Source organism: Leuciscus leuciscus, assembly GCF_965113295.1.
Source record: "Leuciscus leuciscus genome assembly, chromosome: 3".
Classification (NCBI taxonomy): domain Eukaryota; kingdom Metazoa; phylum Chordata; class Actinopteri; order Cypriniformes; family Leuciscidae; genus Leuciscus; species Leuciscus leuciscus.
Window position 1 is genome coordinate 6,592,881 of NC_138727.1, and position 21,330 is coordinate 6,614,210.

The 21,330-nt window shown below is 38.9% G+C and overlaps 1 protein-coding gene across 3 annotated transcripts in view; it reads right to left on the bottom strand.

Moving 5' to 3' along the window:
- Positions 1-21,330, bottom strand: part of klf7a (Kruppel like factor 7a) — a gene marked incomplete at its 3' end in the record, with an annotated part of 38,799 nt that overhangs the window by 12,150 nt on the left and 5,319 nt on the right. For 2 of the 3 annotated variants that reach the window (XM_082163919.1, XM_082163917.1), the window contains exon 2: positions 338-950. In XM_082163919.1, the coding sequence (XP_082020045.1) occupies positions 338-950 (613 nt within the window). Of the gene's footprint in view, positions 1-337; positions 951-16,549; positions 16,595-21,330 lie in introns of those variants that run through there. The other variant, XM_082163918.1, reaches the window with a different exon arrangement.

Below are 21,330 nucleotides of genomic sequence, written 5' to 3' on the forward strand. Positions count from 1 at the left end.
AAACAGGCTGTGACTGGGGAAAGATTACCTCAAAATGTACGTCCATATGCAAGTTCGGAAACATTTATATACACACCTTTTTAGCTATTGTCACGTGACAGCGATTATCCCTCCGCGTGCTTATGTTGGCACACGTGCCATAGCATGCCGACCCTCGATATATACAGAAACTTGTATCATTCATGAATGAATCAGTGTTTTTGAACGAGTCAGTTGAGTGAATGATTCATTGACTCGTTCAAAGACCAACTTCTGTAGAAAGAGTCACTGAAAAATGGGAAAATATCAACAGAATAATCACTGCAAATAATATATATACACAAATACACACGCTTACCTGTATGTGTCCTCTGATGTGCCTTCAGATGTGAACTCTTGGTGTAGACTTTCCGACACCCGTTGAACTGGCAGCGATGGACCCTCTTCTTGTTCTCTGCCATCTCGCCAGCTCCCATGGTGAAGGTGCCGCCCTGTTCCCCGTCGCTCTGTGCGCCACTGCTGCCATGCTGGGGAGAAAGCGGCACCGGGTGGGCCGTCACCAGCTTGGCGGAGCTCAAGCCCACTTTTCGGGCCACCAGCTTGAGCGTGAGAGTCCCGTCGGGCGAGGCACTAAGTGTGTGGGTGGGTTTGACTAAGTGACGGCCCAGTTCTGGGGATGAGGGAGGTGTTAGGGAGGTTACAGCGTTCAGCTGGGCTGCGTTGACCCCTAAGGTGATGTCTGGAGAGGTCACAGGAGAGGAAGTGGAGGAGATGGTTTCTTTGCGTGGAGTGAGGTGAGGAGGAGGAGGACTAGGCGGGTTGTTAAGGCTGGGAAGGAGGGGGTCTAACAGGTCTTCATCACCGTCTTCCTTCATGAAGGAGGGGGTGAGGAGGCCATCCAGTTCTTCGTCGAAAAGGTCAGACAGCCGTTTGGGTTCTGTCTGCAGATAGCGCTCCAACTCCAAGCATGTCTGTGGAAAGAGATTTAGGCATTTTATCGACCTGAACACTTTAAATGATTTTTCTTTCTTGAACACAGAATCACACCAACACATCATGATAGCGTGAAATCAGCATGTGCTTTAGTTAGGATGTAGATTCCTCCATAACATACGAGTGGACACTTGTGTTTCTATATAAACTGTTAGAGTTTATACTAAATAACTATTCCTAAAATAAGAAATGATAAAATGCACACGATGGGATCAACTGCTCTTGCATAAAATGTCACAAAATTCAACCACTTTTTTGTCAAAAACATTAAAAAAGCAACTGTAAAATTTGTAAAAGCTTTAGATTACATACGAATGTGTGCCAATTAGGCCTCTTCATCATAGTCATGCTTTAGGACACTAGTAATATGTCTTCAATACTGAAAGCATTTTATCTTGATCTTCCTGAGATACATTAAAATGCAATTGCTACATGACACTAGATAGTCCAATTCTTTTTTTTAACGCTATGTTTGTACCAATTAATCAACGTAAGCAAGTAAATGAAAGATAAAATCATTCAGGTTAATCTACCTCATTAGCGCTGCATGTACTGTAATGTGATTTTCTCTTTTTCTTTCAGACTCAGACTAACCCCTTTCTGGACCGTTAACTGGGTACTGAGACTGCTACTGCATATCATTTGCTTCAGCAGGTCTTCAGGAATAGATGGTTACACTGTGATTGATTACACAGGCTAGACTGGAGCTGAAGAAACAGACCTGGCCTGAATTGCTTGTTAGAGCGCTTTATGTGGAGCAAAATGGCTCTTCAAACAGAAGGAGAGAGAAAGAGAGAGCGAGAGAAAGAGCCATCAGACTTGGATTCTTTCATTTTGGAAGGGTTTTATACTTCAGACTAAAGAAATGTGCGCAAAAAAAAGCAACGTCAACACAATATGATTCAAAGGCAACTTATAAGCCACTACAGCTCCCTTCAGATGTTTCAAGAGGCCATATAACGGACAACAGTTTTTTACTATGTTTTGAGATTAAATAACACAAATAGGATATGACAATCGGGTAAAGCCCACGTCAGACTGCGCATCATCAACTAACATGCAGTCTTTTATGACCGTATGATATATATTTAGCATTTGATTTACATTTCAGCATTACATTTATATGTTTTAAAGGTGTCGTAGCAAAAACAGTTGGAATCTGGAAAATGGTCATACAATACTTAAAAATAAAACTAATAATTTAAATCCGATCAACCAACCAACCAACAAAAATAAGTAAAAAAAAAAAAAAAAAATATATATATATATATATATATATATATATATATATATATATATATATATATATATATATATATATATATATATATATTTTTTTTTTTATATATTATATTATATAATAACAATAATAATAATAATATATATATATATATATAAAAAAATGTAAGAAAAAATGAAACTTACTATAATTCTAAATAAAAAAATAAAAAAATATTTTTTGTGAATATTAGAAATAATAAAGTTGGAGGCTGGGATATGGTGATAGAATACTAAGTTACAATAATAATAATAATAATAATAATAATAATAAGTAAATAAATCAATTAATAGTTTTATTTGACAGAAATTCAGGTTTGTAAAATCGCCCTGCAATACTTAATTAAAAAAAAAATCTTACTAATGATTTAATTCCAACAAACAAACAAACAAAAATAAATACATACATATTTTTTTGAATATACTGAAATACAGTATAAAAATAAATAAAATAAAAACTTACTAATAATTCCAAACAAATTAATAAATTAATTGTGAATATTAGAAATAAAGTTGGAGTCTGGGAAATAGTGATGCAATTCTAAGTTACAATAATAATCATAATTTTTAAATAAATAAAACAAATAAAAACATATTTCTTTGAATATTGGAAATAATAAAATGCTACAAAGAGTATATTTCTATTTTTTTTTTTTTTGCACAGCGAGCTATTTGAGTAGGAGCAATAGTGTCAAGCTTTTATTTTCTGAAATGTTTCTCATAACATGACCCAAACCTTTTACAAAATGATAAAGAACAGTAACCTATCATCTCAGACAAACTGGCCTCCAGCTATAAATGTCTCGCTTGAATCTCTGGCATCAAACATGACGGTGGCTCAGCGCAGCCTCTGTTGCTAGGCGATATTGTTTGCTTGTCATTTTACGAAAGGAGCGTCTGCCGTTTTTTTTTTTTTTTTTCTCTTCCCCTTCAGCGTTAAAAGCATTTTAATGTCTGCGCTGAACTCCAGGGTTTCAGAAGTCAGGTAAACAGAGCATAGCTGAACTGATATTACCCGAGACCGAGACGTCACCCGGAATATCTAAACAGGACCGAAACGGCTATAGTTAGAAGAAGACACAGATCTTCACATAACCATCTCAGAGCAATCTGCTAAAAGGAATCATTTCACTCAAAACAAATATTTGCATCTCAAAAAATCTGCTGTTTTCTCTTCGCCGAAAACACACAAGGGTTTCTCGCTGCGCCCTGAACTGATGGGTAATTAGTCACTTAAATGAAGCAGTAAAGATATCCTCTCCGTTCAGTGAAAGCGCTGATGGGTGCGTGCATCTCTGTGCATGTTTCCAAGATCAACCAATGACATTTAAAAGCCTGAACTCAGCAGGCCGGCAGCGGTCCGCTCTGTACGGGCCCTTTGGAAGCACGCCGACACGGGAGGGATTGATTTTCTAACGTGCTGTAGGGCTCTGGTGGTCTGGCGTGTCATGCCTGCATGCTGTCGAACAGTCACACGTATGACAGGAACACGGGCACGCTGGGTTCGAGGGGAGTTCGCCTGAGAAAGGGCAGACGTGTGCATGTGTGTGTCGGGGAAAAAGAGCCAGAAACATTTTGAAGGTGAGGCGTTTGGGAGTCGAGGAGAGCACGTTTTTTTTTCTTATCGCTCTTTGGCTTTTCTCCGTCTCGCCACTCTCCTCCTCGCCCCTCCTCCCGCAGGCCCTGAGGAAGTGACATTCAGGGGATATTGTTACTTAAAATGGCAGCAAATTCAATGCGTCCAGTGCCGCCTGGGTCGCTTTGGGCCGTGTGATTTAGTGGTGCGGCAGACTGGATGCCAACCGACGCCGTAAAAGCAACTCGGCGGATTTGCGAATCTCAGACAATTTGGATGTTTAATCAAAACTGATCGCAACTCGACGCCCCAGTTTTGCCATAAAATAGGCAATAAAAAGGCAGAGCGTCGCTCAGTTGGATAACAGATGGCTTGAATTTCGTGTTGTAGTCCCTGTGTGGGTCACATTTGATCTGTGAGAGACTGTGACATAAAACAAAGTACAAACCTCAAGTCCCAAGTCAAGGTCAGTCGTCGACTTCCTGGCGTTTCATTGCAGTCAGAATGCCAAGCTATTTGATATTCATCAAGCTGATATGTATGAATTAGTATGCACTGAGAGAGTGCCAGCCATAGTTTTCATCTGCACAAAACAATTCGTCAAAACACCATCACATAAACTTCCTAAAAACAATGTTTTGTCTAAATTGGATGAGATTCATTCAAAGCTGTTGTGCAATAGCAGATATACACAACCTGGTAATTTTATGCAGTCAACAGTTATTACTTGGATAATTATTTTGTTGATTATTGTTATTATAAGTATTATTAATCACAAATTATTATTATTATAATTTTTTTATTAATAATAAAAATAATAATAATACAAAATATAATAACAAAAATTATAAATATGAATATAATAATAATAATAATAATAATTATTATTATTATTGTAAATATTCATAATTATTATTGTAAATGTTAATATTATTATGAATAGTATTAATAACATGTTAGTAGTATATTATTCATATAATTAATAATAATAATAATAATAATAATAACAATTATTATTATTATTATTATTACTACTATTAAAAATAAATAAATAATATTATCATTAATAAAATAACAAAATAATAATAACAATTATACATATAAATATTAATTTTTTATGATTATTAACAATATATAATAATAATAATAATAATAATAATAATATATAATAATAAGGAGATGTTTTTATTATAAATTAAAACATTTTGGGAATATTGGGAGGGGAAAAATGCGTGTACAAGTTCTCCATTAAAAAAATTTATGAATCAGAGAAGATGTAGTTCTGTCACAGGAGTCAATAACTCACAGCCTTGAGTAATTCTGTTCTTTCTCACAGCTAATTTTTAATTTGTTGGCCCAGTTGGTTAGAATTGCTCCACACATTCTTCGGTAAAACAAAAAACAAAACACTAGACAGCCATAAACATGTCTCAGACGCCTGAGTTCTATTTCCTCTTGACATGCTGTCTTAAAAATGCTACATTGAAAGCACAGGATGCTTATAAAAATGGCAAGATGTGATGCAATGGTAAAAAAAACGTTGTTCTGATGCATATGTACATTGACAGGCAATTTAAAAATAGCGCAGGCAAAACTCTATCGTTCTACCCTCAGCTGATTGATTTTGAGTATTTAAGCAGTCAAAATGAACATCCCTAGTGACAACCACTACTAATGACAAAAACATCACCACACAAACACACACACACCATCTAAACCCCTGTCCTCCTAACTAGCCATGATGTTTCTTCCTAAGAAACCTGATTGCTCCAAATATCTTTTGATCGCCTGTGATTTGTAAAAGCTGTGCAGCAGTTTCAGCGTTTGCTTCTCAACGCAAAACTTGCTGTGCCTAGTTAGGATATTAGTATACAAAAATAGTGCACAAAATGTCACTGGGTGCAGAAACCGAGTGAGTGAAGCCCTCCTGCCGGCATCTCGCACCACGTCGTGGAATGAGCGACTGTCAAACATCGAGAGGTTGGAACTGATAAAGTGAGTCATCGGTGACGTGCCCCGCAGCGAGCACAGCTGAGGATGCGAGAGCGAGAAACACAAGGCCCTTCGCTGTCAGTCACATAGGTGCCTTTTTTTGGAAGCCTGTCCATCGGAGCCGATTTGTGACCCGTTCCTCGCCGCGGGTTTGGCGGCGATCTATCATCTGTAAAATGACGAACCTGGCTCGCGATCGGGTGTTGTGGCAGCGATGTTGACACGTCTGTCTCTCATAGTCGAACCCGCTGTGCAATTATCTTTTCTGCATCTGTGCACCTGTGACAACATGTCACTTCCTCTTGCATCTCAGCACACCCTCTAGCCATCGAAACCATCACAACGCCACCATATATCTGGCATAAGCCGAGCAACGGGTGAGCGCAATATAAGACCGGCTATCGCTCGCACTATATTACGTTTAATATAGGATAATCTGATTTGAGAAAGGAGTCGGAGATACCCTCATACAATCTTCCACTCGCACCATGACGCTCAGCGGGGACACCGTCATGCGGCGCGCCAATTAACATCCAAGCACTGCCTCCCTCAAGCAGACAGAGCTAATAAAACAAGCTGGTTATAAAAATGAATGAGGAGCCCGTGGAAGAGAAGCACCACGATATCCAGACCAAATGCAAACAGCTGTTAAGCAAGTTGACAGAGAAATGCTCTATTAATTTTTGGGAGATGATTTAGCATCAGCTGTCCCCAGCTAAAGGCCGACGGCGGCGGAGAGGCAACCAGCTCTCCGAAAACAGGGGAACTGGGGTTATTTGTCGGGTCAGGTTGTTGAATGCTGTCCTATTACATTTGTCAAAAGGTCTGAAAGGGGGGAAAACGTGCTTGCAAGAAAATAATCGTTTCTCAGCGGCTGGATAACTGCATTTTCCATTTCAAGAAAAGAAGGATCGTTTGCTGCTCGGGATATGTGATGTTTCCGTATTGACCTCCGTTGGCTGAACTAACACTCTAAAGAGACAAAGAGCGACATTTCAGACTGTAGAATGTGACATCGTCTCATGAATTGTTTGGCAGTCTGATGAAAAAAAATAAAAAAAGCACTTGATATTGGTCAATTCACTTTTGTATGGGATACAGTACTGAATGCAAAATGCCTATAGAGTGGTGCAGGTATGACTTCCTTCAAGATTTTCCTATGGGGATTTATAATGGGGTTTTCTAGCCTGGGAAAACCCAGACAACTTCCGGCAAATTTAGATTTGCTCTGCAAGTAGTCTGGCAAAGAGCTCATTCAAGCCCATTTCTAATCCGTCGAAATCGCGGCACCAATCAGAAACGTTGGGGCGGGCTTTACACGATGACGATCGCTCTGATTGGTTTTAGGCCCAGAGGCATTTGAGCGACGTCCGTTGGTGAAGCGCACCAACTTTTAAATGCATTATTATATTCAAATTGCAAACACATGAGGACAGTCTCCATGAAAGACCGACTGGCAGATGAACGTGCTACTACATTTCTCTCCGAAACGGTAGGAAATTAAATTAGATTTAATAGAGGATTTTAACTGTGACAAGATGATTGACAGGGCAGTTTACGTGACAGGATGCACGCGACAGATCCGTCTGATAAAGATGACGAAGTAGTCCCAAAGCTTGCCTACTTTTTTTCTACACATTCAAAAGTAAATACCTTTTCTTCACAAAAAGAGTACATACTTTAATGGCGTAGTGTAACTAAGGCGAATTGGGACGCAGCATATGGCTTTACACGATGACGATCGCTCTGATTGGTCAATCCAATTGCGCCCAGAGGCATTTGAGCGACGTCCGTTGGTGACACCCCTTTGGAAATGAGTTATTAATGAAGCTTTGCCAGACCATAACTCAGTTACTACTGAGAATGGTCTGGTTTTAACCAGGTAAGGGGTTTTCCAATTTATGAGTAAAATAAAGCCTGTGGTAAACATAACTTGACGATACTTTACTTCAAAATAACATAACTGCTTCATAATTGTTGCTTTTCACTATGGGTGTGTGTAATTTACGTTGTAGAACAAATCGTCAAAGTATAGTCAAGTTATGTTAACCACAGGCTTTATTTTACTCATTAATTGAAAAAAAAAAACAACATTTTAAATCCCCAAAGGAAAATCTTGAAGGAACCAGCGGCGAAGTAGACTTCCGGGTTCTGACGTCAAACATGCACCATTCTAATCACTTGATAGATTTCTAAAGGTTGAACCAGTAGGTGGCGACACATGACTGTTCGAGTCATTTACTCAAACTATTAATTCAAAAACGTCTTTTATTTGATCAAAATTGTATTTAATAAGGCTGCATTTATTTGATCAAAAATACAGTAAAAACTGTAACACTGAAATTATTTATCATTAATGTGTTCTTTGCTGTGTGACATTTTTATAGTGTTCTTTGCCGCTTGATTTTTTTTTTTATATATTTTTTTCAGGATTATTTGATTAATAAAGGTGCAGCATTTATTTTAAACATAAATCCTTTGTAACATAATGAATGTCTTTACTCTCACCTTTGAATAATTTAAAGAGCCTAGCTGAATAAACATATTAACCTTTTTTTTTTTTTTTTTACCCCTTAACCCAAACTTTTGAATGGTTGCATGATTTCCACCATTTTTTTTTCTTTTCTTATATTTCGAATTTAAAAGAATGATTTCTGAAGGATCATGTGACACTAAAGACTGGAGTAAGGATGCTGAAAATTCCGCCTTTGCCATTATATTTTAAAATATATTACTATAGAAAGTTATTTTAAATTGCAATAAATATTTCGCAATATTATTACTGCATTTTTTCATCAAATAAAAATGCAGCCTTGGTGAACAGAAGATACTTTTTTCAAAAGCATAAAAAAAAATATATATTCCAAAGGCATACATCATTCCTCACTGTAAATGCTAAAAAATGATTAATGCAAATAGTATTTCTTGCCATTCTGACCATACCAACTGTCTGATGTACTGCTGGCAAAACACATGCAAGCTGATTAGCCATCTGACATAACAAAGAAACCCTTCCAAAAGGCTTTTTAAAGACCAGGCACTGTTAGATATACACCGACTGCAGCTATCCACTTACGCCAATGACACCCCCCTGACGGATGGGCTTAGAAGTGAAACTCATCCAGCCTGTTCTCTGATCAGTCATTGATCTGTAATGTAATGCTTGGGCTAAGGGGGAGAGGGGACCACAAATGACCACCTGCCAGTGCTTTGATTCAGGAAGGGACTGGCCAGCTGGCGGCACCCTGAGACACAATCCCCCTTCAGGCCGCGGTCGATCGATAGGACGGGGGGAATGATGGGGCCATGTGTGATCTCATCAACAGTGGCCCTCAAAACTTGCCCTGCCTTCCATTTACAGCCTCGCCAGGCAGAGCCTAAAAATAACCTACATCTCATCTGCAGGAAGCTTGCAGACACACACGTTCACACAGTCTCGGGCAGACGACTTAGGCTCAAACTGCTAAGAAGACTTTATAGTGGGTTAAAAGCATTTACATGAACATGTTACAAAACATAAACAGATTTAGGCCGGAAACAATCTCAAATTCATTGTTATTGTGTTTTTTTTATAATATTTTACATGGATGCATTTTAGCAAGTCTTTTTTATCCAAAGCAACTTGCATTGGATTCAAAGTATATGTACACATTTCTATCAGTCCTTGCATTCCCTGAGAATTGAACCCATGACCTTGCCGTTGCTCTGTTTGAGGAAGAATATAATACACATTGATGAGCTAAAACATTATGACCGGTCACAGGTGAAGTGAATATCGTTGATCATCTCCAAACAATGCCACATATTAAAGTCTAAGTAGATTAGACAGTAAGCAATCAACCAGTTCTCATAATCAATGTGTTGGATGCAGGAGAAATAGTCAGGAATAAAGATCTAACCGACTTTGACAAGGGTAAAATTGTTAAGGCAAGGTGACTGGGTCAGAGTATCTCTGAAACGGCAAGGCTTGTGGGTTTTTCCCGGTCAGCAGTGGTGAGAATTTACCAACAGTGGTTCGAGGAGGGACAAAGCACAAACCGGCGACATGGTGTTGGGCGCCCAAGGATAATCGATGCACGAGGGCAACGAAGGCTATCCCGTCTGGTCCGAGCCAACAGACATTGTGCGCCATTTACCTAGGGAAGTAATCGCATCAGAATGCACTGTGGGACAAATGACAAGCTAGTGGAGGAAGTGTGATGCTCTGAGCAATGGTCTTTTGGGAAACTCTGGTCATTCATGTGGATGCAAATTTGACAACGTGCCACCGACCTAAACACTGTTCCAGAGCAGGTACACCCCTTCATGACAATGGTGTTCCCTAGTGGCCTCTTTCAGCAGAATAATGCACCCTGCCAAACTGCACACATTGTTCAGGAATGGCTTGAGGAACATGATGAAGAGTTCAAGTTTTTATTCAGGCCTCCAAATTCCCCAGATCTCAATCCAATTGATCCACGGCAGCACTCTCCATTATTTTCTTTTCCATTAAATTAAAGTATTTAGGTTGTTGATTGTAGAAGAGAGGGTAATGTGTGCAGTAACACCATTTACAGCAACTTTGAAACAGAAATTGCCACCACAAATGCATGCAAGCCGAGACTGGGCACTTTTAGGCCTGGTTTCACAGACAGGGTTTAGATTGAGCCGGCATTAGGCCTTAGTTCAATTAGGACATTTCAGTAGCTTTTATAAACATGCCTTAGTGGTGTACACATTACTGGTGTACACCTTGAGACAAAACAATGGCAGCTGTTTTTTTAAAGATATGCCAGTAGGGCTGTCACTTTTGAGAAAAATCAAATCCGAACGGATATCGAATATCAAGCAATATATTAGAATATCTACGAGTAAAATGTAAAATGAAGTTAACGAACAACTCGATCCATCAAGAAACGCCACATGGTCGCTGAATTTCATGAAGAGTTTTTCTTTTGCGTGAAAAAGCCGTTCGCCGGAGATGTGTTAAAAGATAGCGGAGTGCATTCATGATTAGGCTACCGGTATAATAATACTCCTGGCGCCGGGTCTGACTGAGTAATTTACTATCTTACCTTTGTTCTTTGATTAACATTAATGACACTTTAAGACCAGCCGCTGCTGACAGAGACGCGATCTGACACGCGTCCCATTTTCTCACAAATCTCTACGTTCATTTAAGACTTTATTTAAATAATTTAAGACTGGGAATTCTTAAATTCACTCGACAAAACGGACATTTGGCATAATGTGTGTGTTGTGGTTTGTTCAAGCCCGAAAGAGAACTCGATACTGACACGCGTCTTTTCTGTGGGTCGTGTGTGTGTGTGTGTGTGTAATAGGCAGGAATTACAGCGCGGTCTCTTTAGTCTTGTTTTTATCTTCCATTTTCAAAACAAGCTGGCTATTGGCTATTATTCGCTTGATTTGGTCGCGGGCCTACGCTACATTACGTTTAGAGCGGCCGCTACTGGATTAGATGGCAAACAATAAAATGAAAAGCAAACGGTCTAATCATAGACTGTAAAAAATGCGCAAAACATGGCGCTTTAAAAACCGGATAGTTTATTTATAGTTCGATTTCGGATATTTCACGTCATGTTCGAATGCATAATCGAATATCGAATAAAAAGTGACAGCCCTATATGCCAGTGCAAGTTGTTTTCAGTTAAAAAAAGCTTTTTAGTCTGGGACTAGGCTTAAGCCTTGTCTGGTAAACTGGGTGCAGATGTGTTAGCCAAGGCTCTGCATTTGTGTACTTGAGTATGTTTCTTGTCTTGCTTGTCAATGTAAACCTCAAATTAACAAGAAAAAAAAAAATATATTACCCAGAGTAGTTTCTAAGCATCCTAGCTGACATTTTCAAAGAAATGACATTGATCTAAAGTGTGCGACACATTATCGGAGTGCGGCCGTTAGCTGAATGTAGGCTAATGCCTCCTGACACCTTTAAGTAACCATAAAGGCAAAGCTGGCACTCGTGAAATGGATCCTGAAGAGCCCTGTTGACATAAGCATTAATAGGAGCGTGTGCAGTGAGGAACAAAACAATGGCCTCCACTAAAGATGTAATGGTTTGTCATCTCCTTGTTGATATATGGACCTGTCCTTTTCCAAACATAGCAAACGGCGCCATCACATATAACAGGAGCAGGAAGATAATGGCTTAATTATGCAAGTGCTTATCAAGGTACCTTCGCAAACAGAATCTTTTTCAGTTCCAAGTTTTAGTAGAGATGCTTGCCGCAGCTCGTTTAAAGGTGCTAAAGGTACAGAGTAGCGTGCATTTTGGGCCTGATAAACCGGTCGCCGGCAATATAGCAGATATGACATAACGCCAATTAAGAAATCACACTCTCACACAAAGCATGCTGGCACATTTTTACAAGCCGGAGGCAAATGAAGCGCTCCGAGTGTTCCTGTCCCTCCTGAGCTGTAGCGCTAATCTTATGCTCGCACTTAAGGGGGAAAGGCAATGTAATTAGCAATAAACCAGCCTTCTGATGTGTGTGGATCAATCAGCACTAGACCATTTAAAGCTAGTTTTACTGTGGGAGGAAGGAAGCACTTGCAAAGAATGTGCCCTGTCCTGTGTATAATGTGACTTACTGCAAGCTAAACCAGTGTTTACTACAGCGTGTTGTTTTTCCAACAGCATATATATTTTGAAAATATAAATTTAAATAATAATAATAAATATATATATATATATATAGTATTTGTACAGTATTGTATGTGTGTGTGTGTGTGTGTGTATATATATATATATACATATATAGCATTTGTACAATATATTAGAACTATATATATATATATACACATATATATATATATATATATATATATATATATATATATATATATATATATATATACACACACACACACACTTGTAAACTTTAATGTAATAGAATTTATTATATATTTTAACATTTATAATTTCACATCTAACATAACTTATATATACAAATACCACATAAAAATATGAATATAAATGTATAAATGTTCATTTTGATGTTCTGATGGATGCGTTTTGTCCAAGAGTCAGACTACACTGGTAGTGCTGTGTTTCTGATTCACTAAAAAGAACTGGCTCATAAGAATCGCTTGTTCATGAATCAGTTTACATTGGTCACACTGTATGTTTCTGATTCACTACTAAGAACCAGCTCCGAGTCATTTGAGACTGTGACTTGGGCTGCGTCCAAAATTTTAAAGATGCTACTTTCGGGGGATGCACTCCAAGGCAGGAAGGAATCAAGGCACGTCCGAATCCAATGCTTTTCCCCCTTCCGTCTCCTGAGATACCTTCATCTGATGGAGTTTTGAAGGCAGCATAGATGTATCCTTCACTGTCTTTGATATCCCACAATCCTGTGCTTTCCATTCGGTGACAGTTGAGTAAAAAAGTAAAGATGGTGTCTGAAAGTTGCGGTTGGTGGACTGATTGTGTTCACGTATAAGTTTTCCACTTCTGATGTCATTTCTAGCGAGAAATTACTATTGTAGTAATTCAATATTTGATTAGTTATCACCAAAGCTCACTCTATTTTGCTGTAGATCATTAAACCGTTACACTGCCTCAGAAGTCTGCCTCAGAGGCGCCTTTGTGCGCAAACACTGCCTTCAAAATCATCGCCCGATAAGGCAGCGAGGCGACAAGTCAAGTTTTCGGATGCAGCCTTTGTGATTTGGGAATCGGCTCATAAGAGTCACTTGTTTGTGAAGTCTCTGTTTAGTCGTGGTCCACTTTGTGCAATGAGCTGTTGATAACTCTGACTGCAAGATCAGCTGATTTCAATGATACCAAGTCAGAGTTAACGACTTTCCATTGTTTCAGGCAGTTCAGCACAATACAGTAATAGTGCCAATAGAGTGGCTTGTTAAAACCCCCAGGTCAGAGGTCACTGCATGGGTACAGAGCCCCAGTCAGACGCTTCATCAGCAAAACTATGTCAGGCGTGCAATAGCGCTTTGTGCGCTCCGCAACCTAGCACCTCGCCACTGTTCTCTCCACATTCGCTCTATGCGTCAAGGCCTTTGTTACTCTAATTGTCAGAGGGAGTTCATTTGAATATGAATTAGTGTTGACATTTTCCCTTGCAACGATTTGAGTGGAAGCTAAAAGGGAGTAGGCGCCTTGATATCAGCACGTCGTATTAATCCACAAAAATTGTGCGAGGGCTAAATCAGGATTTACAAAAGGACAAACATTAGCGGTGGTGCCTCGAAAAGTCAATCCAATATATTTTTCATTGATTTGAATGCTTGAACCATGCAGCGATGCTTCTTAAAGGAAAATAAAGGACGGGGTGCCAGAGATAATCCGAGCGACAATGCCAGAGCGCGGTACGGGATCCACTATCTAGCTTTAACAGGATTTGGTTGTTTATGTGTTTACGGGTTGCTTACGGGCCGCAGTCTGGCAATGCTAGCTAATCTTTTCAAGATCCACCAATTTTCATTAAAGCACTCATAGAGCATTAAGTCCCAGCGTGAATCCATTGATAGTGGGGGAGTGAAGGGGGTGTTGCTCATTTTAACTGAGGGTTAACAGCTTGTTACCATACAAGGGGCGGGTGTCTGCCCTGAGGATGGGGCGACCTGTTGTGGCACGAGGCAGCGGGCCTAATCCTCATAATGAGAGCCACAAAGACAAAAGCATTAAAGCATGGAGGAAAATAGGGATAATGGGTAAAAAAATAAAAAAACACATACAACGACATCGCTTAATGAGCTAAAGGGAAATATTTATCAGAATACTTGATGTGTAGATCTATGACCACAAGTCTCAGCTTTAACAATGTAAACAACAACACGTTTCAACCCAGTTTTCTTGAACTGCATTCTATGATCGGAGACGGCATGTAGTGCAGTGCGTTTTGCATGTTGCATGTGGTGATTATTAGGGATGGGAAATGTGAAGAATGATTCAAATTTCTCCTAATAATTCTGGTTCCATCAATGCATCAATGCAATTTCACTACCAAATGAAATTATTTCAATAAATAAAAAAAAATTATTCTCGAAAAACATGTACACACTTTTTAATGTCTATGGAGAGGTGGCCAAACAAAATGTCCTTATTTTTGATAAAGTATTACGGGGGAAAAAAAAGAGAAAAAAAAAAAGGTAATAATACCTTTTCATGCTTTTAATTCACTGTAAAAAAAATATCTTTCGAGGTTGTCAATAAAACAGATTAAATAAGTATGTTTTACAAGAATGTATTTTTGAAGTCTTTCTACATAATTAAGTGTTTCTTGCATTTATTTGTGAAATTTCCAAGCAATTTCTGAGTGAAAATAGTTTCAGAGTAAATCCTACACCAAAAAAAGTATTTGATTTGACTCCAGTAATTTTCTCTCATTTGACATCAAGTTGCGTTTTCTCAGCATCGTACGGCTTCTAGGCCTCCTGCTCATTAAATATTAGTATCAGCCATTTAAAATCTATTGGTCAACCACTAGTCATTTTCTGATCGCATCATTTCTAACACTGTCCCATAAAGGCAAAATACCCGTAACAATAAATAAATGATTATACACCAGAGATATATCTACATATCTTACCTGCGTAAGTCAGTACGCTTCTCAAACCCATTCGCATTAACTGTGTAGTCCAAATTTCAAGTGAGAAATTGACAACTGCACACATCAGCATGAACCATGGTACCATCATGAAGATTCTCCCTGGTGTCCTACTCTCTCCTCCTTTTGATTTGCATTACAAAGGGCAGGATCAAAGGGCTCAGGTTGGGTAAGCTGGCAGTGAACATCCCTCTACAGCGAGCCATTGTGTTGTTATGCAGCGCACATTCGACACAGTGCAACAGGCCTGGTGTGGGGAAATTCCCAGTGCGGCTCGGATGAATCCGATGCAGCTTTTAGTTTTGGCCAGTTTCTGACCAAAAAAGACACAGGATTTTTGGGGTGTAATGTGGTGATTGCGCAAAAGTCTTTGGCTTGCATGCAAGTTATAAATATTTAATAGGTGATTTCACACATCCACATGCCTTTTTTAAAATTAAATTAATAGTATTTAACATGTGAACATGGCAAATGTTCCATATTGATATGTAAACAGTAACAAGAAGTTGCCTGACATTTTGTGTTTGACATTCCCAACCATTTTCTTACGCTAGATTTGAACATGTTTCGAATACCACGGTATATGCAAGCTTAAGATTTAAATTAAATACATTCACTCCTGGTTTCACGGACAAGTCTTAAGCTAGTCCCAGACTAAAATGCATGTTTGAGCTGTTTTAACTGTAAGCAACTTGCACTGACATATCTTAAAATATCATTGTTTTGTCTCAAGATGCACACCAGTAAAGTTTTACTCTAAGGCACATTTAAATATCCTAATTGAACTTAGGCATAATCCTGCGTGCAGTGATCCAGATGTGTAATTTCTAGTGAAACTCGCCATATTTAGGGCAATCTGAGATCAGCTGATTAACAGAAATCTATCAAATGTCTAAATCTACTGACATCCTTGACATTAAAACGTTTTCTGTTTTCAATGCATCAATGAGAGCATCTTCATTCTTATATACCTTACCACAACTGCAAATGAATTCCTTTTCTCCTCGGTATAACATTATTTTGATCTATCACATACTGCCTACAGGGTGGAGGTATTGTCGTAGTTAAACTCATCCCCTCCTACCGTTGACACACACAACGCATGCAATGGCATTAAAAAAAAACCCCGAATCCGCTGAGCCAACTGCAAGCGGACGCACACCTCGAGGAAGCGCAGAGCTGCCGTTTTCATTTTCCCTCCATCTCAGGGAAGTGCGACAGCCCCCACCTTCCTTTCCATGGTGAGTTCATTGAGTTCGGTCCATTAAGGCAGAGCCGCTATAGCCTACTTACTGTGGCCATTTTGAGTTATCGCAAATAATTTACAGCCAAGTTTTGCATTGTCTTCAGAGTGGACTGAGGATGCAAGATGGATTCCAGACATTTCGAAACTCCCACTCTTGGACCCGTTAACTCATGCTCTGTTCCTGTATGCGATTAACATGCCAGTTAATAGAGGACAGTGAGTCATGCTTTCGGATGGCAACTCTAGCCTATTGTTCTCGAGGCACGTGGGTAATGTTTCAACCTCCACGGAATGAATATGAGAGTCCGAGCCAAAGAGTGAAAGCGAAACCTTGGGATTTGAGTCGGGGAGGACGATCTTTTCACACCTGCTTGAGTTTGCGGACACACATCTGCTGTGATTCAAATGACTCATAATTGGATTAATTAGAAGCAGATAATTAAATACCAAAAAGCCCTGAGCACAAAAGCCTTTAAAGAGAGCAGGAGAAATAGATACTGTATGTTTTGACTTGTAACGCTTTTTAAAGATATCTGCATGTTCAAACACAGAAATAAATGAAAGAATAACAACAACAAAAGTTGTTTGATTTCCAATGAACATGGCACAGGCTCTAAACATATGTAAATGACTACACAAACCAACTTAAAGATGGTCTCATTTCAACTATTACTCACTCCCACAGGTATTTCTAGCAATGCATCCCAAAATAACTTCCGACCCAAATAGCTCTCCCATGCTAAAACAAAGACAAACCTCCTTATGCCACGAGAACTGGTAAGTGTGTACAGGCTCTACTAAAGAAGAATTAGGTGATTTGATGCTCTCTGCTTCTTCTATTCAATTTTTTTACAAAGAGTGTATAAAACACAATTTGTAAATAATGCCAATGCTGGATAAAAAATTAATTATGATTGATTAATTCAATGTAACTTATTGTAACCTGTGTTTTGGAAAGGTGCGGTATGAAAATATACTAGTGCACAGATGTTCAGTTCAGTTCTTTTTTCATTTATAAAGTGCATAAATATAAGCACTTATAAATATGCATTCAAAATAAGTGTAATTGTTTCAAAGCAGTTGTATGGAGAATATCCTCCTTTTAGAAAAAAAGTCAAAGATTTTAGAAAGCAAATATAAAAATGAAACTAATATCAATAAAAAATAATAATAAAAAAAAAAATTTAGTTGCCAAAATAAACATTTTACTTATGTTTAAACACCAATTACTTAACACACACACACACACACACACATATACATATACATATATATATTCATTAAATATTTGTCAGTTTTCATTCTGCTTTATAATGACTTGAGATAATCAGGATTATTTTATTCTATTGACAGGCATTGCTATTTAGTGATAAAAAGTGATCAAACTAAGGATTTTCAGCTAGCAGACAACAAAACAGGCTACAAACATAATTGATTTGCTTGGCTTGAAATATTAATAACCATTAACCTCTTGAAGGTTTCTTTTGAAGGCGTATAACAAAGATACAAAGCACACTGCTATGTTGTGCAATCTTGACACAAACCAATTCAGCTTAACTGATGTACATCCAAATTTGGACAGTGCTTTGCCAGCCCTCCTTTCACTTCCTCCAGTGAGCAGCAACTGCAAAGCAGTCAGAAAGAAAGAATGTGTTTGCCTGCTTCAGCAGAAGGGATGGGGTGGTGAGAACTGGGTATTGCTGTATCCAGGTGTTACAACGCAGGCCAGTACTGGAGCCAAGCCAGGTCATGTGGACCTCAGACAACGGTAACTTGGAGCATATGGAAATACAGCTGGCTTTGCATATATGCCACGGCTGAGTAAGTCACATATGCACACACACAGACACTGAGGCAATGGAAGTGCTGAGCTCAGCAATGTTTCATGGAGAAATCCCACATCTGACACTCACACGCATGCACAAATTCACACGTGCATGGTTGCATGCATACAGCATGATGGGGCTTTCAAACATGCTTTTCCAAAAAACTGCACGTTATAATGTGCAAATGTCTCATTATTCTAATGATTGCACAATGCATGTTTTTTTTTTTTTGTTGCATAAATGATTCAATGAATCAATCCATTAAATACAAAAAGCTCTGCAGAATTGCGCTCAACTCCACGCAGCAATAGACGGGGTGATTGATTGAAGCTTGCATAAACCTTGATAAACAACGCCTCTTGTCGCTTTAAGTTTCATGACCCATTTTGAGGCTGAAATGTTGCTGGCGGTGATTGATGGCTTCTGATGAAAAAAGAGAAGAAAAGCGATGGGATGTTTACAGAGGGAACATTGTCCTTCATTGTATCTCTCAAGGTCTGTTGGAAGACTTTCTCTGGAGGTATCGCAGGAGACGCTGGCTGTGAGATTCCATGCATACAATGACCGATGAGAAGGACGACGCCAAAACAAACAAGTGCAATAGCTGTAACAAATCGCGGTTCCTTAGCAACACGTTCTTTAATAATCCTGCTGTCAATGGCAAACAACATAATTAAAAATGAGTGACTGTTTTAGCTGGGACAGAGCAAGAGGTCATGATATCACTCTGAAATTTGAGTTCTTTTCAGAATGTAGTAGCAAAATGTGTTATTTAAAGTGACAGTTCACAAAAAAAAAAAAAATTCTGGTAGTCATTTGCTCACCGTTATGTCATTCAAAACCTGTATGACTTTCTTTTGTGAAACACAAAAAATTTTCAAATATGATATTTTAAAGAACGTTGGGGGAAGAAAACAACAATATCTTGAGTTCTGTAGAAAAAAATGACATCAGAGTGAACTGTCCCTTTAATAACACTTTTGACTTATTTAAAATTTACACATTTCTTTAAGGTCAACAAAAATTGTTCACAACCCATTTTAATTCTGCCATGAATGAAATTCCAACCAAGTTCTTCAAGATTTAAGACAAACACTTGCAGGAATGCACACTATACCGTTCAAAATTTTGGGACCGGTAAGATATATATGTATATATCATACATACATACACATGCATACATATAGGCTGCATTTATTTGAGCAAAAATACAGTAAAACAGTAATATTGTGAAATATATAAAATAACTTTTTAATCTAAGTATATTTAAAAAGCAATTTATTCCTGTGATGCAAAGCTGAATCTTCAGCATCATTACTCCAGTCTTCAGAGTCACATGATCCTTCAGAAATCATTCCAATATGCTGATTTGATGCTCGAGAAATATTTTTCTTGTTATCAGTGTTAAAAACCGTGATACATTATTTTGTCAGGATTCTTTGATAGAACAGCATTTAATGGAAAATAAAATGTAAAAGTCTTTACTGTAACTTTTGATGGTATGCATCCTTGCTGAATAAAAGTATTAAATTTTCTTCAACTTGTGTGACCCCACACTGAATCATGTAGTAATGACCCCAAATATTTGAACCATAGTGTATAGTAAATAGGTACATTTTGATGCCATGCTGACTTGAAAAGACCAATCTTCCTGAAACTTTCCACATGAAAGTGAGACTATTTGCATTTCTTATGCACGTTATTGCCGGTTCATTCCCTGCCCTGCACCGCCTTGTAAAAGTTTTACATTCTATCTTAAATGAAGGGAAAATCGCTGTCAAGCTGTGCGCAAGAGTGAAAAAAGAGCTCAGTTCTACTCGGCCTGTTAATCAAAGCCTTGAGTGCCATCGCTGTGTCTCACGTCTGCGCTAGATTCGGGACTCATACATAAAGATGCTCCACTTCACTCCTTTTCCCTCGCTCCGCAGCTCTGGGTGCTGACACTTACTCCAGAGGCCTTCGACAAATGAGTGCACCATCTCCCGTCTCCTCTTTCATCAGACGCTAACCTTTTCATCACCCTTCAATGTGGCAGCCATCATGGGCAATCATCTGGCCCCAGTCAGATTAATGATCTCAGTGCCTAGAGTGGGTTGCCTACTCACTGCTGTAGTGCAGGAGTCTAATTGGATTGCTAGGGGTCAGCTTGAGTATTGTTACAGTGTGACCCTGACAGTTGCACTTGAGCTCGGCAGTGGGAAGACCGTTGTCATTGTTAAGAGTTAAGAGTCATATGCGACAACATAAACAAGCGGATGTGGGTTTGTGACGCAAATGAAGGGGGAAAGTATTAGATGCTCTGACACAAATGTCACTGGTGATGGTGGAGCCGTGGCCTACGGGTTACAGGACAACACTCGAGTCGTGATGCAATGAGAGTCTGAATCCAGCCCAATTCAACTGCCCCATCAAACTATCACCCTACAATGCATAAAGGGGAGCATAAAGGGGGGTGTCATGCATTCTAGGGTTAAAACAATATTGACGTCACAAGCTTGCAAAACCGCCTACAGAGTACTATTTATGATATGTGCTGCATAATCAGTGAATTATTTGAAACTGGCGAGCGTGTCATGCAAGAGCCGAATGCAACCACATTCATAAGTAATCTTGAGAAAGCGCCATATGTCTGCTTTGTGGGAGCCAAGACTACTGATGAAACAAGGCTCTGTTTTTTACACCTGAAATCCACCCGCAGAAGTGAACCTGTCAGAGGTACAGCGAGGGATCTCGGCAGAGCCACTAATGATATCTCTGCATATTTAAAGATGCTTCACCTATCACAAGGCCTGTTTCTCGCTCGAGTCGACTGTCTTAGAGCAGTGGCCATGCGCTATGCATGACAACTATATTGCAATAACTCCCAGAATT